Source organism: Schistocerca americana, chromosome 6, assembly GCF_021461395.2.
Source record: "Schistocerca americana isolate TAMUIC-IGC-003095 chromosome 6, iqSchAmer2.1, whole genome shotgun sequence".
In the NCBI taxonomy this organism is placed as follows: domain Eukaryota; kingdom Metazoa; phylum Arthropoda; class Insecta; order Orthoptera; family Acrididae; genus Schistocerca; species Schistocerca americana.
The window spans coordinates 583,708,884-583,736,874 of record NC_060124.1 but is presented as its reverse complement, the minus strand read 5'-3'; the positions used below and the strand labels follow the sequence as shown (position 1 = coordinate 583,736,874).

Sequence of the window (27,991 nt, the reverse complement as noted above, 5' to 3'; positions counted from 1 at the left end):
CAGATTTGGTACTTTTTGCGGATGATTGTAGTGTTATAATAAATCAAAATAGAGACAAAGTAACAGATTGTAAATGATATTTTCCAAAGATCAGAAAATGGAGTCTCCCTAAATTTTGAAAAAAAAAAAACACACTATATTCAGTTCTGTACATCATCAGCAATGGTCAAAAACTTTCAGCTTATGAAGTCACCCTCATTCTGCCAATGGCATTGCCAAACAGGGCAGAGGATTGAACAGAGGTTCAGTACACTTTCTTGCCCTTGGGATGAAACTGCCCCTAAAAGGCAGAAGAATCAACAATGATCAGTGATATTAGGATGCAGAAGGCAAAGGAAATCACTGCATTAAAGACACATAATGTGTATTCAGAGGACATGTGGCCTGTAACTGAAAATAAGTTGTGATGATCTCTCCAGTGGCAAAAGATTCCAGACTAGTCCCCCACTCACGTCCTCAGGAGAGGACTGCCAAGGGGGAGGCGACCATCAGAAAAAATGGAATAACCAATGAAAGAATAACATTCTATGAGATGGGTCGTGAAATGTCAGAAGTTTGAACATGGTAGGGAATCTAGAAAATCTGAGACGGGAAATGTCAAGACACTCGGCCTAAATGTGGTGGTCATCAGTGAAGTGAAATTGAAAAAAGAAAATTGTATGGTAAGGTCAACAGGAGTAGTATTTGTTATCAATAGGAAGACAGGATGAGAATGAATTATTGTGAACAGGTCAGTGATAGTGTGGTTCTCATCAGAATTGACAACAAGCCAACATGGACAACAATAGATCAGGTATACATGCCAATGTCATGAGCAGAAGATTAGAAGATAGAGAAAATATATGAGGATATTTAACAGGTAATTCAATACGTAAAGGAAGATGAAAATGCAGTAGTCATGGGGGATTGGAATGTGGTTTTAGGGGAAGGAGTAGAAGAAAAGATTACTGGAGAATGTGGCTTGATAGTAGGAATGAGAGAGAAGAAAGACTAATTGAGTTCTACAATAAATTTCAGATGGTAATAGTGAATACTGTGTTCAAAAATCACAAGTGAAGTAGGAGGTATACTTTGAAAAGGCCAGGAGATGCAGAAAGATTCAGTTACATTACATCATGGTCAGGCAGAGAGCCCTGAAAGGTGTACCCAGGGGCAGATATAGACTCAGGTCACAATTTGGTAATGATGAAGAATAGGCTGAAGCTCAAGAGACTAGTTAGGAAAAATAAATGCACAGAGAAGTGGGATACAGAAATACTAAGGAGTGAAAAGATGCAGTTGAAGTTCTCTGAAGCTATGGATACTGTGATAATGAATAGCTCGGTAGCTGTTCAGTTGAAGAAGAATGGACATCTCTAAAAAGGGCAGTCACAGAAGTTGCAGAGAAAAACATAGGCACAAGGAAGATAACTGTGAAGAAACCTTGAGAACAGAAGAAATACTTCCAATTGATTGATGAAAGAAGGAAGTACAAAAATGTGCAGGGAAATTTAGGAATACAGAAATACAAGTCACTTAGGAATGAAATAAGTAGGAAGTGCAGGGAAGCTGAGATGAAATGGCTACATGAAAAATGGGAAGAAGTAAAAAAAGAAATGATTGTCAGAAGGACTGACTCAGCAAATAGAAAGGTCAAAACAACCTTTGGTGATATTAGAAGCAAAGGCAGTAACATTAAGAGTGCAATGGGAATTCCACTGGTAAATACAGAGGAGAGGGTGGATAGGTGGAAAGAGTATGTTGAGGGCCTCTGTGAGAGGAAGGACTTATCAGATGACATGACAGAAGAAGAAACAAGAGTTGATAGGAAAGAGCTAGGGGATACAGTATTAGAATGAAAATTTAGAAGAGCTTTGGAAGACTTAATATCAAATAAGGCAGAAGGGATATATAACATTCAATCAGAATTTCTAAAATCATCCGAGTAAGTGGCAACAGATCAGTTACTCACGTTGGTGTGCAGAATGTATGAAACTGACAATATACCATCAGACTTTCAGAAAAATATCATCCACACGGTTCCCAAGATTAAAAGAGCTGACAAGTGCAAGAATTATCACATAATCAGCTTAACAGCTCATGCATCTAAGTTTCTGACAAGAATAATATACAGAAGAATGGAAAAGAAAAGGTAGGATTTGTTAGATCTCGATCAGTTTGGCCTTAGGGCAGGTAAACACACCAGAGAGGCAGTTCTAATGTTGCAGTGATAATGGAAAAATCAAGAAACATTCATAGGATTTGTTAACACAGGAAAAGCATTTGACAATGTAAAATGGTGAATGATATTCAAAATCCTGAGAAAAATGGGGTCACCTATAGCGAAACATGGGTAATATGTCATATGTACAAGAACCAAGAGGGAACAATAAGAGTGGAAGACCAAGAATGAAGTACATGGATTAAAAAAGTTGTAAGACACTGATGTAGTCTTTTGCCCCTGCTGTTCAGTCAATTTGTTGAAGAAGCAGTGACAGAAATAAAAGAAGGGTACAAGAGTTGGATTAAAATTCAAGGTGAAAGGATATCAATGTCAAGATACCCGATACCCTGTTGACACTGCTATCCTCAGTGAAAGTGAAGAAGAATTACAAGACCTGTTGAATGGAATGAGTACAGTTCATGGATTGGCATTAAATTGAAGAAAGATGAAAATAATTAGATTTAGCAGAAACTTAATATCATAATTGGTGAACATGAAGTTGAGGAATTCTGCTACCTAGGCAGCAAAATAATCCACAATGGACGGAGTGAAGAGGACATAAAAAACAGACTAGCACTGGCTAAAAGGGAATTTCTGGCCAAAATAAGTCTACTAGTATGGAACGTAGGTTGTAATCTGAGGAAGAAATTTCTGAAATGTACATTTGGAGAACAGCATTGTATGGCAGTGAGACATAGTCTGTGGGAAAACAGGAACACAAAAGAATAGAAGCATTTGAGATGTGGTGCTACAGAAGAACATTGAAAATTTGGTGGACTGCTAAAGTAGTAAATGAGGAGGTTCTTCACAGAATTGGCAAGGACACGAATATGTTGAAAATGCTGACAATAAGATGGGACAGGATGATTGGAAATCTGTTCAGGCATCAGGGAATGTCTTCCATGGTAGTAGAGGGAGCTATGGAAGGTAAAAACTGTAGAGAAAGACAGAGATAGAAATACATCCAGTAAATAATTGAGGATGTAGGTTGCAAAATGAAAATGTTGGCACAGGAGAGGAATTCATGGTAGGCCACATCAAACCAGCTGGAAGACTGATTGCACAAAAGCAAGTAGTAAGACTAACATTTGGTATTCACCTACCAGTGTTATTTTGGTACCTCTTTAAGAAGCTATGCATTTGAACTGTGCCATCACAAGACATATTTGCTAATGAAACTCATCATAAATAATCCATCACAATTTGAAAAGAACACTAATGTCCTTGCCTACAACACTAGAAGGAAAATTGACATTTTATTACTCATTATTAAAGCTGTCAGTACCTCAGCAAGGAGTCCAGTATGCAACAACAAAAATTTTTGATCAATTTTTTGACACTATAAAATGTCTAGCAAGCAGCAACGCAAGTTGTAAATCTAACTTAAAATCATTTCCCCTGGACAATTCCTTTTATTCCATAGATGAATTTCTATTTGAAAACTTGTAGCCAGGAGGAAAAAAAATGTGTTCATTAATGTTAACACTAATTATGTGTACATATTGTATCAAGTGATATGTTCCACATTATTTCCTCTTTTTTCTTGTTTTGTCCCATGTCTTGTCACTTTATTAGTTTTTTGATAAAATTATGTGTTCAACATTCCTCGGGGCTCTTCTCCGTAGGTAATTCCTCTTCATGGACCCTCTTCCTGAAGATCCATAATGACACTACTCTGCTACAAACTGTTTTCTTCTGCTTTTGCCTCCATGCTCCCTCTGCCATTTCTCTGTGTCTGCCATTTTCTTTCTTCCTTTGTATGGGTTTTGTCTTTTCTGATAGCTTTCCTTTTGTGCATTTCCTTTTTCAGTTTTTTTCATCATTCCTGAATTAGTATTTAATACTCTATTCGACTTATTTTCTTCTCAGAATGTCTTCTCATTACACTTTCTTGTCCTTTCCTTAAATGGTGGTGAGCTACAACTACCCAATCATGAATCATAGACTGTACATCCCTATGTAAGGTTGAAAATGGTGTTTTAGATTCTGGTGCAAAAGTGTGTGACAGGTTACCAGTAGACATTACACAGGAAATAGAAAGTCACCAGATATTCAAAAACAAAGTAAGACAGCCTTATTAGCCACTACTGCTATGATTTATCAGATTAGTTGGACTCTGGGACATAAATGATGTATACCTCTAATTTTTATTCTAAACATTTTTTGTTAACTGAACCATCTGTCAGTTCTTGGCAGTTTGCTTTTGTTCTAGGGTATGAATTTATTGTGTTAATGTCTCATTATGGCCTTGTAAGCTGAAAATTGATTAACACAATAAATTAATACTGTAGAACAAAAACAAACTAGTGCTTTTCATTTATGAAACTTGTTGTGATTTTGACTTTGAGGTAAAATATAGACAGCTGAAATGATCTATGTAAACTTACATAAATGATTCATAGGGTGAAATAAGAATGAAAACTGAGTAGCAGAAGAGGAAGAGCAGTGTATTCTTTCAAAGAGGGTGCTTTTCCTCCTAATATACATAAACATGTATAAGTAATTGTATGAAAGGAAAATTCAGTCAAGAAAACAATTAATAAATTATGAGACAGTGTTGTTGATCATTACTTACCTCAAGTAGGCAAAATTTCTTAGCACTACTGATAGACACTTTTCTGTCCACTTTTGATAGAAGAACATAATCTATAAACATGTAAATGAAACAGAAGTCATCATCAGTTGGACATTGAATGCATACCATTAGTGTAAATGAGTCCGTCCAAAAACACGGCAGGGTTATCATAGGCATGGTGATACGATTATCGACTGGACACTGTGCACAGAATGGGAAGAGCTGACGAGGCTGTCTGCTGGCTGGGCTACATCCGCATTATCAGCACTACCCACACAGTAGCATGGCTCGCTTCTCACAGCTGGCTGCTGCGACTCTCCTGCTAGTGACTCGCAACGTCTCTGAGTAACCACTGCTATTTGTGCCCATTGTAGATGGGGATGCTAGAGATGTGGTTAAAAGTAAAAAGTGACACACTGGAAGTATTTTAAAAGTAATTCCCATAAATGTGTGTGTGACTAGATTAGCACAAGTCATGATTTGTTGTTGATACACTTTACAGAAGTAGCTTGCCGAGGCTGATACTGTATATTATAGTATTGCTTAACTAATTATGGCCCTCCTTGATGCTGGGATTTACAACACATAACATGTGAATGAAGTACTGAAGGAATGAATTGTTGCTGAATGATATCAGCTGTAATGATAATTCATTTGTGTTTGTAAGTGTTTGGTTTAGAGCTCCAGCAAGTTAGTCTTTGATGTGGGTGGTATTTGTTTGTGTTGTTTCTTTTTAGTTATCTGATTCATCCAAATATTTGCCTTTCTCCTAATAACAGTTTAACAAACCATTCCGAATTTGAACATGTCATTAAATTTGATAGAGATTATTTTACTGTTCTCTCTGTTTTTTCAATCATTATTGTCCTAGGAAATTTTCAAATTTCTTAGATGTTTAACAAATTTTAATAGTTTTGCATGTCATGACATTTACTAACTATTTAAAACACCTATTGCAAATCATTCTTCAGGCTTTTTATGTGTCAAGTATTTGTCAGTGTCACATAAAATTATTTTGCCATGTTCTAAATGGCTGAAATTACTTTCCCTTTTAATCATGATTCCTGATTGCTCAAACTATAAATTCCATTTGGGTTCTTGAAGTTGTCCCTTGCCTTATTTTTCATACCTTTTGCCGACTACGGTTTACTTTAGAGACATGTCCCTACTACTTCCCACAATTCATCTTCAACCTTGCAAAATAGCATTTAATAATGCTTGATACATCATCAGAAATTTTTATGTGTGATCCTTGCTTGATATTGCTCTGTGAAGTTGCATTTTTTCATGTGTGTTTTCTTGTCCCACCTGAAAATCTTCTTGTGAGTTTGTTCTGTTTTCTATTTATTTCTCAAAATCCTACATTTTGAGATTTACCTTTTTTTGCACACACTTCTTGCATCTCATGCATGCCTGTTTTGTCCGTATACTGTCAGTGGGTATTTTTCTGGTACTTCTGCTGTGTTCTTTGCTTCTTTCATGCACAATTTTAATACACCTGTGTTGCTTTTATAACTGATCACTGCTAAATGAATTTGTCTCATCTAGTTTCCTATTGGGTTTCTAAAGTTACAAAATTACAGTTTTCTACATAACTGTTTCTGCCACTGTCCACATGTACAGAATATTTTAAATTTATAAAGTCACTGCTTAATAACCTCAGGTGGCATAACAGTGTTGCAACAACAATAGCTTCCTTTTCATACAGCAATGCAAATGTCTGCTCCACATTCATGGCAGTTATGACTGGAAAGTCTCTCTCACTGATCTCCTGGTGTGAGTTTTTGATAATAATGGTGGCAGCCCATTTCCAAGGTTGCTTGGGGCATTATTGTAATGGTGGGCATTGAAATGGAAACTTTCATGCCATTCTTACTTTGGGTTGAAATATAGGCAGTCACTTTTATTGTTACAAAAGATCTTTTCTAAACAGAAGTGAGGTAAATGACAACTATGCAACATTCTTTACAGAACCTGTTAACTCATGCAAATGGGGAAGAATGGATATGGATATAATTTACGGCTTACAGCAACATAGTCGTTGATGATTTTTACATACATGTACTTAGAACAAGGTAAATCATATATATGGTGTCCTTCCTAAGAGTCATCCAGCATATTTTCTCTGGTGTGTTGGCAGCTATTTCCAACTTTGTTTTACTGTGCATATATGGAGTCAGTGTTAGTTCATTTCCCATTACAAACAGAATGATTTTTACTGTGGAATTTTATGTGCCCATTCAGTAAGGTGGTTCCAAATTAGTCAACATTTATTAATAAGGACAGTAAAACACAAATAATAACCAAACAGTAGAAAATCCAGGATAGACTGTAATAATGTTATGGAATGAAAGTTGCCACTCACCGTATAGTGGAGATGCTGAGTTGCATAGGCACAACAAAGAGACTGTCACAAATAAGCTATCAGCCAGCAAGGTCTTCCTTGAAAATAGTTCACACACACACACACACACACACACACACATACACACACACACGTGCAAACACAACTCACACATGACTGCAGTCTCTTTGTCAACTGAAGCCACAGTCTGACAAATAATAACCAGTACTCCAGCACTGTCTTGGCACTGACAGCACTGACAGCTACCATGTTTCAGAAGCACTGCTCACTCGCTGCTGGAGTACTGGTTATTCTTCATGTTTTAATGTCTGTGTTAACAAATATGGATAAAATGAATACTGACCTAGACTAATTTGCAGCTGCTCTTTTAAATGGACACGTAATATTCCACTTTAAAGATAATGTTGTTCATAACAGTAAACAAATGGACACTTGGTATCACATGAAAGGCATGATGAACAGTATTTGTCTGGGCTGACTTCACCACACACTGAAAAAACGAAACTGTAAATATCCGCTGAAACACCAGAGAAAATATACCTCACATTTCTTAGGGGGACATACTGCAGGTATACATCAAACGAATCTGAGCATGATTGATACTGAACTAAATGTAGCAGGCTTACTGATCATTGTTGTTGTTGTGGTCTTCAGTCCTGAGACTGGTTTGATGCAGCTCTCCATGCTACTCTATCCTGTGCAAGCTTCTTCATCTCCCAGTACCTACTGCAATCTACATCCTTCTGAATCTGCTTAGTGTATTCATCTCTTCGTCTCCCTCTACGATTTTTACCCTCCACGCTGCCCTCCAATACTAAATTGGTGATCCCTTGATGCCTCAGAACATGTCCAACCAACCGATCCCGTCTTCTGGTCAAGTTGTGCCACAAACTTCTCCCCAATCCTATTCAATACTTCCTCATTAGTTATGTGATCTACCCATCTAATTTTCAGCATTCTTCTGTAGCACCACATTTCAAATGCTTCTATTCTCTTCTTCTCCAAACTATTTATCGTCCATGCTTCACTTCCATACATGGCTACACTCCATACAAATACTTTCAGAAATGACTTCCTGACACTTAAATCTATACACGATGTTAAAAATTTTCTCTTCTTCAGAAATGCTTTCCTTGCCATTGCCAGTCTACATTTTATGTCCTCTCTACTTCGACCATCATCAGTTATTTTGCTCCCCAAATAGCAAAACTCCTTTACTACTTTAAGTGTCTCATTTCCTAATCTAATTCCCTCAGCATCACCCGACTTAATTCGACTACATTCCATTATCCTCATTTTGCTTTTGTTGATGTTCATCTTATATCCTCCTTTCATGACACTGTCCATTCCATTCAACTGCTCTTCCAAGTCCTTTGCTGTCTCTGACAGAATTACAATGTCATCGGCGAACCTAAAAATTTTTATTTCTTCTCCATGGATTTTAATACCTACTCTGAATTTTTCTTTTGTTTCCTTTACTGCTTGCTCAATATACAGATTGAACAACATTGGGGAGAGGCTACAACCCATTCTTACTCCCTTCCCAACCACTGCTTCCCTTTCATGTCCCCCGACTCTTATAACTGCCATCTGGTTTCTGTACAAATTGTAAATAGCCTTTTGCTCCCTGTATTTTACCCCTGCCACCTTTAGAATTTGAAAGAGAGTATTCCAGTCAACATTGTCAAAAGCTTTCTCTAAGTCTACAAGTGCTAGAAACGTAGGTTTGCCTTTCCTTAATCTTTCTTCTAAGATAAGTCGTAAGGTCAGTATTGCCTCACGTGTTCCAGTGTTTCTACAGAATCCAAACTGATCTTCCCCGAGGTTGGCTTCTACTGGCTTTTCCATTCGTCTGTAAAGAATTCGCGTTAGTATTTTGCAGCTGTGACTTATTAAACTGATAGTTCGGTAATTTTCACATCTGTCAACACCTGCTTTCTTTAGGATTGGAATTATTATATTCTTCTTGAAGTCTGAGGGTATTTCACCTGTTTCAGTCATCTTGCTCACCAGATGGTAGAGTTTTGTCAGGACTGGCTCTCCCAAGGCCGTCAGTAGTTCCAATGGAATGTTGTCTACTCCGGGGGCCTTGTTTCGACTCAAGTCTTTCAGTGCTCTGTCAAACTCTTCACGCAGTATCGTATCTTCCATTTCATCTTCATCTACATCCTCTTCCATTTCCATAATATTGTCCTCAAGCACATCGCCCTTGTATAGACCCTCTATATACTCCTTCCACCTTTCTGCTTTCCCTTCTTTGCTTAGAACTGGGTTTCCATCTGAGCTCTTGATATTCATACAAGTTATTCTCTTATCTCCAAAGGTCTCTTTAATTTTCCTGTAGGCAGTATCTACCTTACCCCTAGTGAGATAAGCCTCTACATCCTTACATTTGTTCTCTTGCCATCCCTGCTTAGCCATTTTGCACTTCCTGTCGATCTCATTTTTGAGACGTTTGTATTCCTTTTTGCCTGCTTCATTTACTGCGTTTTTATATTTTCTCCTTTCATCAATTAAATTCAATATTTCTTCTGTTACCCAAGGATTTCTATTAGCCCTCATCTTTTTACCTACTTGATCCTCTGCTGCCTTCACTACTTCATCCCTCAAAGCTACCCATTCTTCTTCTACTGTATTTCTTTCCCCCATTCCTGTCAATTGTTCCCTTATGCTCTCCCTGAAACTCTGTACAACCTCTGGTTCTTTCTGTTGTGTCTAGACAAGACAGCCTAGACACAATGAGAGGAAGCCAAAAGGCACGCGCTTAAACTCACGCAGGCCGGCGCGAGGTCTGAAACAGGATACGTAATGAATGCTATAAAGAAAAGTACGTAGCTTCTGGAACACTCAACTTCAATCCACAACTGTACAACATCGCTCTCGATGACACATGCTTCATACAACAAACATCAATTGAATACGGCGCCTTGCTAGGTCGTAGAATTGACTAGGCTGAAGGCTACGCTAACTATCTTCTCGGCAATTGCGAGAGCCTCCGTCAGTGCAGCATCGCTAGCAAAGTCGGCTGTGCAACTGGGGCGAGTGCTAGTAAGTCTCTCTAGACCTGCCGTGTGGTGGCGCTCAGTCTGCAATTACTGACAGTGGCGACACGCGGGTCCGACGTATACTACCGGACCGCGGCCGATTTAAATGCTACCACCTAGCAAGTATGGTGTCTGGCGGTGACACCACATTTTCAGTTTATCCAGGTCCCATCTCCTTAAATTCCCACCTTTTTGCAGTTACTTCAGTTTTAATCTACAGGTCATAACCAATAGATTGTGGTCAGAGTCCACATCTGCCCCTGGAAATGTCTTACAATTTAAAACCTGGTTCCTAAATCTCTGTCTTACCATTATATAATCTATCTGATACCTTTTAGTATCTCCAGGGTTCTTCCATGTATACAACCTTCTTTCATGATTCTTAAACCAAGTGTTAGCTATGATTATCTTGTGCTCTGTGCAAAATTCTACCAGGCGGCTTCCTCTTTCATTTCTTAGCCCCAATCCATATCCCTAGCCATTAGCAGACAGAAAAAATTATAATCAAAACACACAATTTCCATTATGTGTGGCATAATTGCTTTAAGTGTTTAGCAAGCTTTTAGTGACAGTATAAAATAAATTAATTGTAGTTAGTTTATTCTCTTCATAAGTTGTATGCTTCATATTCTGTGTCATTCATGTTAGGAACTTGAGGATGCCTTGCCTGCAGCACCACCGAGATCTAGACGTTCTGGTGGGTGGGCAGATGAAGGTGTAAAATCTGGAAAGTAAGTATAATGATCCTTAAGCTGTATACTCAAACATCCTGAGCTTGAAACAATCTCCTTTCATCATAACATAATGCTCATTCATAAAACACTGAAGCTTTCAATGCAATGAACACTGCATATGTAGCGAAGTGCATTCCTAGTCTGGAGCTTCAGATTTGCTAAATCTTATACTAAATATTTATGACATCTAGCTAAATAATAAGCTTAAGTATTGTAACCTCCCAACAGATAAATATATATAATTATATAATTCACATTCAGTGTAACTACCCAACAGTTTACTTCCGTAACTTTGGAATAATAAAATGTGACTAATCTCTCAATAAAATTGTGGCTCACTTATAACCTTTCAATAATTGACTGTGAATTTAAACTGGTAAATTTTTGATTTCAGCAGTACTGTGTCATGGCCCTGAAAAAGCATTCTGAATAAATTGAAAATTCTTACCTCAATAAGGTCACCGGATAACGCGTATATATCTGCTCCTATAAGAAATTTTTCTGGCACAGCTCAGTACAATGCTGGCCGATAGATTTGTCATGTATAAAAGGAAACAACTGATTTTTCTTTACAATAATCGGGATGACCATGGATTGGAGAAATAAGTAAAATCTTTAAATTGAGATGAATGATTGTCAAAAGTTAATTTTTATAAGAAAGATTATTATTTAGAGATTTTTAAAACATTTACACGGGACTTAATATAACAATAGTATATATGCATGGGCTGCTTTTACCTTATACTACAACACTCAGGCACTACCATCGCTCCCCACAACCGGCCCAGCCAACTCCATACACACGACTGCTAGCTACAACTTACACAAACTGCTACACAGTTCCTACTGCAGTCAACACTGCTCTCTGGTCTGTGATTCTCTTATAGCTTACATATCGCAGGCAGCGCGTGAGCAATCCATCAAAACTACATCTGCTCGAGTGTGCTAGCAACAAATTCCTTAATCATGGACCTCTTACATAACCCTCCACTGGGGGGAGGCAAAAATTTGTTAGCGATGGTGAGTCAATTGAACTTGCCATGAGCAACAAATTCATCTATAATCTATTTAGTTAACTAAGTATACAGTCACAGAGTATATATATTATTGATAAGTGCAGAACATATTAAGAAATAAAATAGAGTGCACACACACTGAGTTCAGAACATATTGAGAAATGACAAAATGTATACACACTGAGTACAAAATATATTAACAAATGACATAAAGTACACATGCACTGTAAAACTCTTTTGCGTTTTTACATGAATTAAACATATCAAGGAGTGAAATAAAGTGCACTCACACTGTAAAAGTCTTTAACATTTTACAAGAACTAGTAAAGGATTGGGAAGGATAGCATCATGGTTGTAGCACAATGGGCTGCACGTAGCTGCACTGAAAGTCCATATCCTTCTTCAGAAGCATAACACCAAGTGAGACAATCTGAAGTTCTCTTCCCTGAAGTATTTATCAGTGTAGCCAAGACACTCAAATGTTGTATTAATATTCTATGTTATTATTTTGGTAGTACATTAGATACACCAAACAGTAGGACCATAATGACATCTCCATCGTTCGAGGTGGTGGACAGCTTGTTATGTCAACACCACATTCTTGTAGAATCCATACTCTTACATCAACGTAGAATTATTGCAAAAACCAAATATAGTGCTCCATGATCATGAGGATGGACAGGACATATGGATATCGCAGTAATTGGTGGTAATTAGGTCAGAAGGTGAAGGATACATTAAGTCTTACACTGGTCATCATTCAGAATTACACTAGTGTATCAACTGATTTGAATAATTATTGCCACTCATTGGCTAGTTACTAAACATTTATGTAGTATGTATGGAGTATTACAGAACATTAATCATAAGTCATCTCATTACAGTAATTATTGGCATAGCATTTATGTATAAGTCATCTCATTACGATAATCATTGGCATTCATTGGCCAGTTACTAAACATTTATGTAGTAATACAAAACATTATTCAGTATAATTCAGAAGTCATCATTCAAAACATGAGTTATTGCGTATATTATCAAGCTGTTAGTGTTTATATAAGATATCATGCAAGTGACATAAGACATATTTAAAATGTAAGACATTGTAACAATTACTCAAGGTCTGTAGTCCAATAATACATAGACATAAGGGAATCAATACATCAGAAAAATTTTCATTATATTTAGGACTAGAAATATATCTTAAACTGGTAGCATTATTTAGTTGTATACCAGTAATAGTTGGAAATGGTTTTTTTTTCTTTTTTCTTTTTCTTTTTTTTTTCTTCTTACCAAGAAAAAATATAATCATCATCAGTAAGTGGTTATATAAATATCTGGAAATGGCATTACAATGTGATAAATCATAAAGTATGCTCATTCAATAAAGGGTTTAATATTGGAAATATGGTATTGCCCTTTTTCTGGTTCTCAAAGTTTTGACGTGTACTACATTGGGGTGAGGAAAGTTGCGAATTCTATATGGGCCTGCGTATAGAAGCTCAAATTTACTGCATTTACTTTTCCCTCTGTTGGATAAATAGTGTGTGTGTATTAATATCTTCTGTCCAACGTGAAAGTCACAGCATGTACAAACCTGTTTTTGCTGTCTTCTCCGGTGCTCTGTGGCACGTTTGATGTTATTGAGCGCAATGTCAATTATTTCATGGTGGCGTAGTCAATGAGATGTAGGAAAAGATACTAATTCTTTAATTTTGTTGGGTGGTTCAACATTTTTCAGTATAACAGTCGGAGATAGCATAGTAGATTCATTTGGTATGGAGTTAATTACATCCTGGAATGAGAGTATGTGTGTTTCCCAATCAATATGTCTTTTATGGCAGTATATTCTACATAGTTTACCAATTTCTTTCATCAATTGTTCACAAGGGTTCGAAGAAGCGTGATACCTGGATATATAGATCGGAGAAATGTTTGTAGCTTGTAACATACGTGTCCATATCGCAGATCAAAATTGTGGTCCATTGTCGGAAATTACTTTCAATAAATGTTCTACATGAAATAAAAAGTGTTTTACAAATGCATTTGAAATAGATTTAGCAGTAGCTTTGCATAACGGAGTGAAGGTAACAAATTTTGAAGTGAGTTCAACAGCGACAAAGATGTAACAGAAACCTCTATTAGATCTGGGAATCAGACTAAAAATGCCTACAGTGGCCATATGTCCCAATTTAATCGGTACAGTGGGATGTAACGGAGGAATATGTGAAGTCGTGTATGATTTAGCTTTCTGGCAGATTTTACATGACGCTAAAACTCATCAAATATGTTTCTCCCTTTTGGCAAAATAACAGCTCTGTCTCAATATAAGAAAACATTTTCTCGCTCCATAATGTGCGTAACTTAAATGAGTATACCAAGTTAATTTGTTAACCAGTTCGTCAGGAATGCATAGTAACCAGTTGTTGCTGTCAGGGTGAGAGCGGCGAATCAGAATGTCATTGTGTACAGTGTAATGGTTTCTAATGGTAACGTTATTCCTACCTTGCCAAAGGTGTTTAATTTCTTTCCATATGTTGTCTTTGCTCTGCTCTTGTGCCATGTCTCGTAATGACAACGAAATGAAATTTTCAAATGCAACTCGTAGAATTTGCTGGGCAGAAGTTAGTTGCGATGTCTTGCTGATTGTTGCTGAGAGAACAGGATAGTGCATCTGCTACAATATTTTGGGTACGGATATTCAGAATAGGATAATGTTTAACTTTGAATGTGTCATGCTCTTTAACTTGAAATTCATACCTAAAACCGGACATAGTACCAGGGATGTTGTCAAAAACTGGAGATTGCTGTAAAAGAATTTTGCATAGCTGAGTACATTCGTCATATGTATTTGCGTTGCTCTGTTTCACTTTATCAGAAATCATTTGTATAACATCATAGTCGGCTTCGTCTGGTGTATTGTAGTTGTCTACATACATATCTGTGAACAATGTGGAATGACAGTCCGTGTTACGTGGTGAAGAAATGACCTCTGTTCGATTAATTTCCTGTTCACCTGCAGATAAAGCATTCTGAAATTCTAATGCCAGTTGTACCTTTTCATCCTTTAACATTAAATAGGAATTCTGAAAGTCAATAATTGTGTCGTGTTGTACCAAAAAATTCGTACCTAAAATAAGGTCTGTTGTCAATAAGGGAACAATCCAAAAATTTGAGTGGAACATATGACCTGCAATACAAAATGATAAGTGTGTCTGTGATTTTACATCTACTCCTTTACCAGTTACTGCTCCTTTTACTTTAGTTTTGCCTAATGGTAACGTAGGATAAGTATTTTCTTTGTTACATTTGTTGAAAGTTTCTTCATTTATAACTGTCATAGGTGATCCAGAATCAATTACTGCAGAAAATGTGGATGATCCAGTCTTTACTTCAATAATAGGGTGGGAAATGGTTTTTTGAATAACTGGTTTTTCATGCAAAAGTGTGTCTTGGATGTCGTCAAAAGTAATAACTTTTTCATGAACAAGATTCTGTGTGTCAAAAGTATTGCTTATGTTGCTGGAAGATGCAACCTGTACTGTATCTAGTCAAATTCTTTCTGATGTGCTGTTATTTGCGGGAGGATGCTGTGGCATTTCAACTATTTGTACTGTTCTGTTATTTCGTCCTGATGTATTTGGTTCGGGATGATACCAACTGTCTGGTTCATTCATGATAATATGTTGTTGCGGATGATTCTGCTGCTGGTAAGACCAACTGTTACACTGAAAACTGTGCTCATTACTTTAACGTCTGTCATAATAATCATTGCTATATGGCACAATGTGATACGAGTTGAAATGATGTGTTTTCTGTACGTAGTAATTTCCTTGTTGCTGTGCATTACTATTGGTGGAGCCGACGCTATACCTGTAGGTGGTGAAACATTACAGCTTGGTTGACCTTGCACATTACATTGATGGTTAGGTATGCCAACTGGCTGGTTTTCATTGATGTTGTGGGGAAAAGCCTCTGTTGTTACCAAAATGTGTTTGCTGTTCCTGATAATTTTGACGATACTGATAATTAAAATTTTGTCACTTATTAAAATTATCCTGGTAGTTCTTGTCATTTCGGGAGTGTCTAATGAAAACTGTCACTTCAAGTAAAACTTGTCATATCAGGTTTTCTTTACTCATTCTTAATCCTAGATGGATCGATAGTTGAAGAGCTGTTCTGATAGATATCATCGATGAAGAAACAATAACGCGTAACTGACAAATTGCTGATTTTTCGTTTTTCGGTTAGATGATGTCATTGACCATACGCGCATCTGCTCTTAATGCCGTAACGCCGAATTTTTAATTATTTACCATGAAAAAATTATCTAAAACAATACCGCATATGTGACACAGCAAATAAATAGATGGCAATACCGCGGAACTGTAGAGAATTAAATACTGCGTATCTACAATCTATGGATACTGTAAACAATACCGTGTAAATACAAAAGCACGCGCAGCCACAGCACATTGTTACTGCCTTATTTTGTATTTAATAGTGCTCGAAAGTGGTTCCATGCTTGTAGCTTCATTCGTGATAATGGCCAGCGATATAGATGACGATCTTTTTACTGAAGAAGAAATTGTTTCTCAGCTGAAATCAGCTTATGAAAGCGGAGAATCATTCCTGAGAGTGACTGACAGTGGAAAGAAAACTGTGCACACTACGGCACATATTCATTAAAGTGTAATGAATCCTCTGAGGGCACTTACGCGCTGCAAATGAATTTTAGTTTCTGCATTACAGGCAATGCCAGTGAAAATTCAAAAGCAAATTGTTGTATCCAGTCCAAAGAGTGTATCTGTGTCGTGTCATTCTTAAATACCTTAAATTTTCTCACTGATAGAAAGTTCTTATAATCAAAATTATCGTCTCTGAATGTCTGAACTGGTTCAGGATTGTATGATAATCCATTTGTCTGTGTCTGCCCGGAATCCAAGTCACATACTCTCTGTAAATTACCCACGTTATACTGTCTGTGTAAGTGTGACAAATGTTCAGAATGTGGCATATGCGGTGACATGTTAGAGGCTGAAAAATTTTTCATTTCTGTCACTTCTTGCTGTAAAGATGACAATTTTCTATGTAATGTATTGTTGGACGAACCTATCTCACTGATTGTCTGCTGTAAATTTTAGAATTTGGGTGTTTGATTTAATGAAACTTGTGATGTATCGTCTGATTTGGTGCCATTGTTATTTTCGATAACGTAAATACGACTGGCCAATTCATCAAATTTTTCAGTCAGTGCCTGATCGTCGTTACAATAATGAATGTACTGTGGGTGCCTCTTGGTTTATAAGTCAGTATCATATGTTAAACATCCAAGATGCTTTATTGCAATCATTAGTGATTTCTCATAGGTGAAACTGTAACTTCAGGCCTGAGAGAAGTAAGAAAGCCCAGTGGGGCCAATCAGGCTCAACCGACTGCCATGTGATCCTTCACTATTGGTGTCATTTGGGATGTGGTACGGAGGGTTGTGGGCCACTACTTCTCACATGAGTTGCTCCACTGTTGGCACCATGAGGCTGAGTGCACCCCATTCTAATCCTCCCACCAGTGGAAAATCCATTACAGCACCAGGGATCAAACACGAATCCTCTGCATATGAGCCAGACATGCTGACAACTGAGCTGCACAGGCGAACAGATTGAGATGGGAAACAACAAACAAAACTGAGGGGAGGTAACCACTCATTTCCAGCATGTTAGGCCTCTCTCTCTCTCTCTCTCTCTCTCTCTCTCTCTGTCCCTCCCTCCCTCCCTCTCATGTGTACTTTGCATATTCATGCATGCATGCCCACACACACAACACATACGTGCGCGCGCACACACACACACACACACACACACACACACACACACACACAGAATCACACAAATGTATACTGACCATTAATACTTTAGAGATGGCGCCAGAGCACAGCTCGGGCCACTTCACTCCATTCAAAAGGCTGCACCCAAGTATAGCTGAGGACATAATTTCTCAACACACGAGCCACCTTTCACTTGAAAATTGGACTCATTTTGTATGAGAACAAAGTACAAATGTCTCCCTGCCTTCTGCTGTCAGTTTCTACAATTATTTTGAAAGGAACAGTAGCAAATACTGTTGTGAATGGCTGAACCAATATGTGATCGCATTGACATAATTTTGTGCACGTACTCATTAGGCTTCACAGTTTACTGTAATCTTATTACAAATATGTCACATTTGTTGAGTGAGCAAGTAATTTTGGAAGCTCAAGACAAAGAAATTGCTAAATAACTCACCTGACACTTTTTTAATTTTGGAAGGATAATCATGCTGTCATCATTATTTTAAAAAATTGTAATCTGTCAAAGAACTAAAGTAGATATGAAAAATAAATCTTGAACCTTGGTGCTTTTTTAGTGTGTGCTACTCTTGAAGGTATTTCAATACATATATTCCAGTAATGCTTTAAATTATGGTGTTTATGGCCAGTCTTCTTGTCCCAATATTCCACTAAGTGGCCAGTCTTCAAATTGTCAGTGAGTGGTTGCTGATGCAGGTAGGTGTGTGGGGACTGTGAAAACTGGGAAAGGGATGGAGATGTTTGGGACAACAAGAGAGTAGAGAAGTATTGAGAGCAGGAGAGGAGTTAACAGGTTGCTCTAATGGCAATGGAAAAACTGGGATTAATTGTAAAATGACCACAAAAAAATACTGACAGATATATGGGACTGGGTATTATACTTTCAGTACACAGGAGAATTTGAATGGAAGATAGCAGGGTAGCAAGAATGAAGGCAATGGAGTAGGGAGGGTCCAGCTGAGGGAAAGAATGATAGGTTACTGAATGCGCTGCAATATATTGTGTGATATTCATCAATCAGTTGCAAGTGAGTGGTTACCTATAGCTAATTTTTGTATGTTGTTTTCATTGTGAAATTTCAGTTACTATACGTTTTGCCTATCAGACAAATATTTTAGCTTTTATATGAATCTTTCAGCTGCAGCTCACGCATTATTTTGAGTAATTTCTGTATCAATACTTGAAATAATTTTTTCCTTCTCTTACACTCTCTCTCTAAACCTTTAATTTTCTTGTTCTATCTTCATTTGTTAGTTATTTTGATGTGCCCACATTTTTCTGTTTGATGTTAGACCTTTGGTAGGGAAACTGTGTGATTTACTTCTGTTATAATGATGTATGTACCTCTCTCTCTTTAACAGCTTTTTCTTGTTTGTTTTAAATATTTAGTTATATTTAATATTAATACATTCATGTAGTTCCATAGTACATGTTGTCTTCCTATCAGGTTTAATATTAAGTTCTTTGGTGCGTACTGTTATCTAGCTGAAGTCCTTGATTATGTTATCGACCTTCCTCGGCAGAGAGCTGATAATGGTTTACGCAAAATTAAAGTAAATATTTGAAATCTTCTGAAATTTTATCTTGAAGCAACAGTATGTTGATCATCCTCATAGATACAAAAATAAATAAATATATGTTGTCAATATGTATATGAGGATAGTTTACTGCTGATAGAAGAGATGTTGAGCAGCAGATGGGTACAAACAGAGGATGATTACTTATTAAGTTTTTGTACAAAGCTATAGTTCAGATAAATAAAGCACATCCCCCCCCACCATGCGCGCACACACACACACACACACACACACACACACACACACACACACACAAATAGTACATAAAATTCTATATCAGTATCCTATTTTACTTTTTCTTATATATCATGCCTATATTAACACCATTTATGTTATTGTCACAGGAAACGGAGTGCCAGCAACATAATTGAGCAGTAAGTATTCAAGACTCTGCAAATTAACTCCATTAAAGAAGTATTTATTAATTGAATGGGCTTAATTGTCCATTGTAGGATAGTACATAGGAAATTAATAATAAAATAAATAATAATAATAATAATTATTATTATTATTATTGTTCAACATCAAATAATCAAATACAATCCCTACAAATAATACGCTTTCATGGCCTTATACAGGTTATTCTTCTGAATATGTCTGTTTACAAATTATAAACTAAACTATATTACAACAATACACTTAGCATTTTAATGAATTTTATACTTGTTAATATTCAGATAACAGTGTTGCAATAAAAAGATTTTTTTTTTTTCATTAGATCATCTGTGAATTATTTAAAAGCATGAGCCTGACATACTTACACAGCAATTTTCATAAAGATAATGAACACATCTAGGGAATGAAATGGATTTTCAATTGAAATTCTTTTTAGGTGGTCTTTTAATTTGCTAATAAGAACAGCTTTGAGACTTTTTGGTAGGGCATTGGCTAGCTTCAGCCCAGCATGAAGCGCATTCCCACCCTCACCCCCGTCTCCTGGATAATGCTGTTGTGGGATATTAATTTTTGTCTTGTATTATACTGGTGTAGGTCACAGTTTAAGTTTGGGTTTATTGTACTTTTAATGTACATAAACCTATAATGGTAAGAACACCAAACTTTGAAGACATGTTTGAACATCATTCTCTGGGCACCACACACAATTCTGATAGTTTTTTTTCTGGTGTATTAATAACATGGTTAAGTTAGTATGTGTTGTTGAATAGTATGTTTCTACTGCTGGCATAAATTTTATGAGAATAATGAGTGATAAGCAGTTTTTAGCACATACATATCCTTACAACATTTGCTAATCATGTTTATGACAGATATGTTTTTATATAGCTTACAACCCAAAACAATCTATATGTTTGTTGCACTTGAGGTTGATTCCCAAGAATTGTCTCCATTTTTCCTTTTTTATGATGTCATTTCCTGTGGATAATTTCATGACAAATTCTGTTTGTTTCCTAGTGTTAAATTCCAGTATTCCAGTCTTTGAAGCACTTACATCTAGATGGCTTTCATTGAAATACTTGCCTTTCTCATTGGTAACACTGTTGCACAGCACTGAAAGACTGTCATAGGTTTTGTGTTCGCAATTGTTGTATTGTCTCGATACAATATTTTTTGGGGGGGGAATTATAGAAATATTGAGCTAAGCTGTCTCTATAGTCATCCGTAATTGTGAAAGTATTGCCAGTGCAGGATTTTGTGGATGAACTGACCTACTGATTATGTCTCATAAAAGTTAGATGGGATTCATGTCAGGCAATCTGGATGGCCAGAATGTTCTTCAAACCAGGCATGAACAATTGTGGTCTGGTGACATGGCACATTGTCATCCATAAAAATTCTATCATTGTTTGAGGATAGTCCATGAATGGCTGCAAATGGTCTCCAAATAGTCAAACATAATGATTTCTAGTCAGTGATTGGTTCATTTGGATCAGAGGTCCCAGTCTATTTCATGTAAAAATAGATCACACGATTATTGAGCCACCATCAGTTCTGCACTACAGTCACATCCATTACTCATCTGCTGCCATCATCCATTGACATCAGATTTTGTTGCATTGTCCTAATGGGTGCAGTTGTCGTACATCCCACATTGATTTCTGCCATTATTTAACACAGTGCTGCTTGTCTGTTAGCACTGACAGCTCTAAGCAAACACCGCTACTCTTGGTCAATAAGTGAATGTCATCAGCCACTGTTTTGTCTGTGATGAGAGGAAATGCCTGAAATTTTGTATTCTTGCCACACTCTTAACAGTGTGGATCTTGGAATATTGAATTCCCTAATGATTTCCGAAACTTAATGTCCCATGCGTCTAGTTACAACTACCATTCTGCATTCAAAGTCTCTTACGTCCTGTAGTGCAGCCACATCATGTCAGACACTTTTTCATATAAACCACCTGTCTGCAGATGACAGCTCTGCCAATGCACTGCTCTTTTATATATTGTGTATATGATACTATCACATACTGCTATTCCATTACTTTTATCACCTCAGTGTATAACATTACTGTAAATCAAGAAAAGAAGGGGTCCCACTTCATATCTGATGTCAATAACCTTGTGTTTTGAAAGACCGAGTGTTTGTTTTAAGCAACACAGATTGCTTTCTGTTGCTCATATATGATCTTATTTACTCATAGCCGGTTCCCGTAATACCCAAGTTCCGTATGTTGTCAAGTTATAATGTGAGTTTGACACAGTCAAATGCTTTTTCAAGATCAACGAACATTCCAGTAACATACTCCTTGTTTTCCATGGCAGTTATTTTTCCATCTATTAACTGTGCTGCGGCTACTGAAGTTGACTTGTTTTTCACAAAGCCATTCTGATTTTCAAATATTAGAATGTGTTGACTCAGGAGTATCATTAGTCTAATATAAACAACTATCTCAATTACCATAGAAAATGCAGGTAAGATTAAGATGGATTGATAGCTTTTGATTTTAGCTTTATCACCTTTCATGTAAATTGTGATTACCTGTGCTATCTTTAGCTTATCTGGAAAATTACCTGATGCAATTACATCATTTACTGCTGTGGCTACAGCATCAGAGATGTTGTCTATGCACCTTTTTAATGTTCTGATAGACAATCCATCCTAACCTGCAAGTTTTGAATCTTTTAGTGACCTAACTATGTATATTATGTCCTTGCTGTTAGTTCTAGCCAAGTATATGCTTTGTTTAACTGAAATGTGCTTATATCTATACTGGAGATTGTGGAAATGGTCATTGATGGATTTTCCAGTAGAAGAAAAGTACTCATTAAAAAGATTTGCAGTCTGATATTGGCATTTGATGATACTCCCTTTATAGTTGATGATAAGATCACTGTTTAATTTGTCCTTGCAATCCCTAAACCTATTTATAACATTCTAAACAGCTACATCAGTGTTACGTAAGTGGCTATGTATTTACTTGTAGTTTATAACACCAGATCTATGTAATAATCATGATAGTTCTTAAATGCTAAGTCTATGATTGTTGCCATTCTTTACCATTACACATTGAAAAAGTCCAAGTTTTTATCTTGCTCATTTCACGTCATGATTTATCCAGTTATTTTTAGTATTTTTTTTGTAGCCATTTACCATTAAGGTTATGAGACATTCAAGCAATAATAAAAGTCTGCTGCAAATTTGCTGAAAGTAATTCAGTTTTTTAACATCATTGTAAGCTCATACTGTTGAGATTTTCGACATTTGTCATCAGGGGTTGTTCTTTTTGTCACATATTTTCTCTTTTTCCTTCTGACAGAGATTTTCAGCTTCTATCAGCACCTGAGCAGCATGTTAGTTGAAATGTTATCAGTGCATGATTTGCTGCTGTCGACCTCTCTAGTGGGCTCATTTATCAGAAAAGTTAATTTAAATTGATCTGGTGTAGCATTAATTTTTTCAGATGAAGTCATTAGACAGCCAGTCAATGTTAATATCTCCAGTTAGCATGGTGTTTTATTGCCATATTTATTGTCTCTGTCAACAAGCTAGTAATTAAGAACTACTCCCTGCAGGTTCGGGGGTAGGAATAGGCCTGTGGTATCCCTGCCTGTCATAAGAGGCAACTAAAAGGAGTCTCACACATTTTGGCCTTTATGTGATAATTCCCTGTAGGATTTGACCTCCATATTTCAAAGTTCTTCTGAAGAGTGAGCCAATTGGGGAAGGGCACCTTACGTGGTGCATAGTGTCCATTGTGCATTGAGATCTTTAGCCCGCTTTCTCATCGTCGCATTGCAATCCCACTCACTCTCCATGTCTTGGGCAAAGGTACATTCCTGGGTGCTGTTTCCGCCATCCACTATGCTGTGTTGCTTTCTGCGCCGACGATGACCATGGACTACTTGTCACCTGGTATCCAGCATGGTAGCCACTCTGTTGTGGTGGGTCTGCCATGTACCCTATTGGTTGTAGCCCCCTGACAACACAGGGATTACTCTGCTGATGCCTGTACCACTAACTCCCCATGTATGCCAAGGAGTAGATGCCTATCTCCCTGGAGCATCGGGCTTCCCGGCAATGGCCATACTGCCAGGTGGCCCTTGCTGAGGCTGGGTGGTGCCCGTGGGGAGGACCCTTGGTCGGAGTGGGTGACATCAGGGCGGATGACCCTGCTACTATTATGTACGAGAGCTGGTGGGGAATCCTGTGTCCATGAAGCCTCAGTTCTTTGTAGAGCATTTAGAGGACAAATTTGGGGAGGTGGAGAACTTGTCCAAAATGCGCTCTGGGTCAGTTTCGATAAAAACAGCATCCTCTGCCCAGTCATGAAGGTTACTCGCTTGTGACAAGTTGGGGGATGTTTCAGTTACCATCACGCCCCATAAGAGTTTAAATATGGTCCAGGTTATTATATTACATAGGGACCTTCTTTCACAGTCTGACGATGAACTGCGTGCCAACCTAGAATGATAGGGTGTTCACTTTGTCCGGTGCGTCCATCGGGGTCCAAGGGATAATCAGGTTGCCACCGGTGCCTTCATCTTGGCCTTATAGGGTGACACATTACCCAAGAAGGTCAAGGTGATGGTCTACTGCTATGACCTCAAGCCCTATATCCCTCCCCTGATGCAGTGCTTTAAGTGCTGGAAGTTCGGCCACATGTCTTCCCACTGTACTTCCAGCCTCACATGTTCAGATTGTGGACGCCCATCACATCCCAATACTCCATGTGCCCCTCCTCTCATCTGTGTCAACTGCTGCAGAGAGCATCATTCACCGTGCTTGGCAGACTGCAGAATCTTACAGCAAGAGCGGAAAATTGTGGAATATGAGACCCTGGACCGACTGACCTACACTGAGGCTAAGCAGAAGTTTGAATGCTTCCATCCTGTTCGCATGACTACCTCTTACGCCGCTGATACTGTGGTGTCACCGCCAGACACCACACTTGCTACGTGGTAGCCTTTAAATCGGTCGCGGTCCATTAGTACACGTCGGACCCGCATGTCGCCACTGTCAGTGATAGCAGACCGAGCGCCACCATACGGCAGGTCTAGAGAGACGTACTAGCACTCGCCCCAGTTGTACAGCGGACTTTGCTAGCGATGCTACACTGACGAAGACTCTCTCATTTGCCGAGAACATAGCCTTCAGCTAAGTCAATTGCTACGACCTAGCAAGGTGCCATCACCAAGTTATATTGAGATGATAATACTGTATCAACAAGACCAATGTTCACCAATTGTGGATTAAAGTTAAGTATTCTAGCAGCTACGTACTTTTCTTTATAGCATTCATTACGTATCCTGTTTCAGACCTCACGCCAGCCTGCGTGAGTTTAAGCGCGTGCCTTTCGGCTTCCTCTCATTGTGTCTAGGCTGTCTTGTCTAGACACAACAGATACCACTGTTCTAGCCCCATCAGCTCCACCTCCAACAGTCATCTCTCAGAGCCAGAAGACTACACCTGCCCACTTGATTGTGTGGGGTACTACCCTCCCTGTTGCTCCTGTGACACCTACTTCGGGAGCAACACCCCCCCTCCCCCCCACACACACACATCAGGGGCATCCGTCCCCACTTCTAGGCCTCTAAGCCAGAGAAGTGTCCAACTTCTTCAACTTCTCTCGCTCGGAAGGGGTCCCTTGTGTCTCTCCCTTCCCAGGTTTCCACCAGTGGGAAGGATGATGCCCGCCAGCCCGCCAGAGGTGTAAGTGCCCACAAGCAGCTGGTCATAGGGCTTCACGATCATCCTCAGTCCTGGAGACTGAATCAATGAAGCCCTCCCAGCCAGTGAAACCCAAGGAGCAGCAATAAAAGTCAAGAAGAAGACCTCAAAGACCAAGGAACTTGCGGTGGCACCCACCGCACCGCATCCTATGAGTTCTGCGTCTGAGGATGAGGTGGGGATTCTGGCGTCCGCTGAGGACCTAGATCTCGCCGGACCCTCAGACACCATGGAAGTCACTCTCACATGTACTCAGTCGGTGGCAGCAGGTCACCCTGAGGCGTAACCTGCCTCCTTGAGCACTTCATGCCTTTCCAGGCTAATAATGACATCATCCTCCAGTGAAATTGTGGCGGTTTTTTCTGCCACTTGGCTGAATCAAGACAGATTCTAAGCTCAACACCTGCTCTCTGTATTGTCCTCCAAGAAACCTGGTTCCCAGCAATGTGGACCCCTGCCCTTCGTGGCTATCGTGGGTTTTATAAAAACCGGACTCACTGTAACAGGGTGTCAGGTGGCATATGTCTGTATGTCCTTACCTCTGTATATTCTGAATCAGTGCCTCTTCATACAGCTTTAGAAGCTGTTGGTGTGAGGGTAAGAACGACCTTGGATATTACCGTCTGTAATGTCTACCTTGCTCTGGATGGTGAAGTACCTCTTAATTAATTGGCTGCTCTGATCTCCCAACTCCCCCTCCATTCCTACTTTTGGGGGACTTCAATGCCCATAACCCTTTGTGGGGTGGCGCCATGATTTCTGGCTGGGGTAGAGATGTCGAGAATCTTCTCTCTCAGCTCGACCTCTGCCTCTTAAATACAGGAGACCCCACACACTTCACCATAGTTCATGGCACTTATTCAACCACTGACCTATCACTTTGCAGCCCAGGACTTTCACCATCCATCCACTGGAGGGTTCATGACGACTTGTGTGGGAGTGACCACTTTCCACTCTTCTTGTCACTACCCAAGTGTCACACTTCTGGATGTCTGCTGCGATGGGCCCTTAATAGGGCTGATTGGCTGGCTTTCACATCTGCTGTCACTGTTGACACTCCTGCACATGGCACTATTAATGTGGTGGTCGGCGGGTCACTTCGTCGATGTTATCGGCTGCAGAACGCACAGTTCCTCTTTCTTCCGGGTGCCCTCGGCGTAAACTGTGCCTTGGTGGTCACCAGAAATCACTGAGGCCATCAAAGAGTGTAGGCAGGCCCTCCAACAACATAAGCGGCATGCATCATTGGAGACTCTCATTCTTTTTAAGAAGCTGTGTGCCCGTGCCCACCACCTGATACAAAGACGGAAGAAAGAGTGTTGGGAAAGATATGTTTCCTCCATTGGTTCTCGTACCCCTGCCTCCCAGGTGTGGACTCAGATTCGTCGCCTTGATGGTTAACCAACCCCACTGGGGGTTCCTGGGATTTCAGTAAATGGGGCAGTGTGCACTGACTCAGGTGAAATTGCCGAACATTTTGCTCAGAGTTCTGCATCTGCAAACTATCAACCGGCTTCTCATTCCTTGAAAGAGCAGGCAGAATGACAGCATTTGTCTTTTAGATTGTGCCTCCTTGAGGTGTACAATGCTTCTTTTACTGAGTGGGAATTCCTCAGTCTCCTTGCCCATTGCCCTGACACAGCTCCAGGCCCTGACCGAATTCACTCACTGTGGCCTCATTGCGTCAGATTCTGTCTATCCTGAATCACATCTGGGTCGAGGGAGTGATCCCATCCCAGTGGGAAGACAGCATCATCGTCCCACTGTTGAAACCTGGGAAGAACCCTGCAGCTTTGGACAGCTACCGCCCCATTAGCCTCACCAATGTTCTCTGCAAATTACTCGAATGAATGGTGAGCAGGAGGTTGTGTTGACTCCTGGAGTCTTGGGGTCTTCTGGCTCCATCCCAGGGTGGTTTCTGCTTAGGCCACTCAACAACAGATAATTTGGTGTGCCTTGAGTCTGCTGGCTGAACAGCTTTTTCCAGGTGCCAACATCTGGTAGCCATCTTTTATGATTTACGGAGGGCCTACAACATGACCTGGTGCCACCACATTCTTGCCACCCTGCATGAGTGGGGCCTCTGTGGCTCGCTCCCAGTTTATATATGGAACTTTCACTCCCTCCGTACCTTCCGTGTTCAAGTCGGAGGCTCCTTTAGCTCCTCCCATATCCAAGAGAATGGGGTCCTGCAGGGCTCTGTATTGAGCGTTCCACAGTTTTTAGTCACTATAAATGGCCTAACAGCAGCTGTAGGGCCGTCAGTGTTGCCCTCACTGTAGTTTCTCAACCATTGGTGTTGCTGAGCTCTGACTATAGGGAGTTATTCGAACTGCACAGTCAATGGGCTCTCACCCATGGGTTTCACTACTCTGCTGACAAGGCCTGCATTTTTCACTTCAGTCGGCAATGGATAATGCGTCCTGATCCTGCACATTTCCTTGTTGGCCATCCACTATGGGTAGTCGAAACGCATCGCTTTTTAGGATTGGTTTTAGACACC

At 39.1% G+C, this 27,991-nt stretch overlaps 1 protein-coding gene across 2 annotated transcripts in view; it reads left to right on the top strand.

Moving 5' to 3' along the window:
- Positions 1 to 27,991, top strand: part of LOC124619208 (intraflagellar transport protein 43 homolog) — a 117,468-nt gene that overhangs the window by 25,137 nt on the left and 64,340 nt on the right. For both annotated transcript variants that reach the window (XM_047145427.1, XM_047145426.1), the window contains exons 3-4: positions 10,836 to 10,918; positions 19,704 to 19,733. In XM_047145427.1, coding sequence (XP_047001383.1) covers positions 10,836 to 10,918; positions 19,704 to 19,733 — 113 coding nt within the window. The remainder of the gene's footprint in view (positions 1 to 10,835; positions 10,919 to 19,703; positions 19,734 to 27,991) is intronic.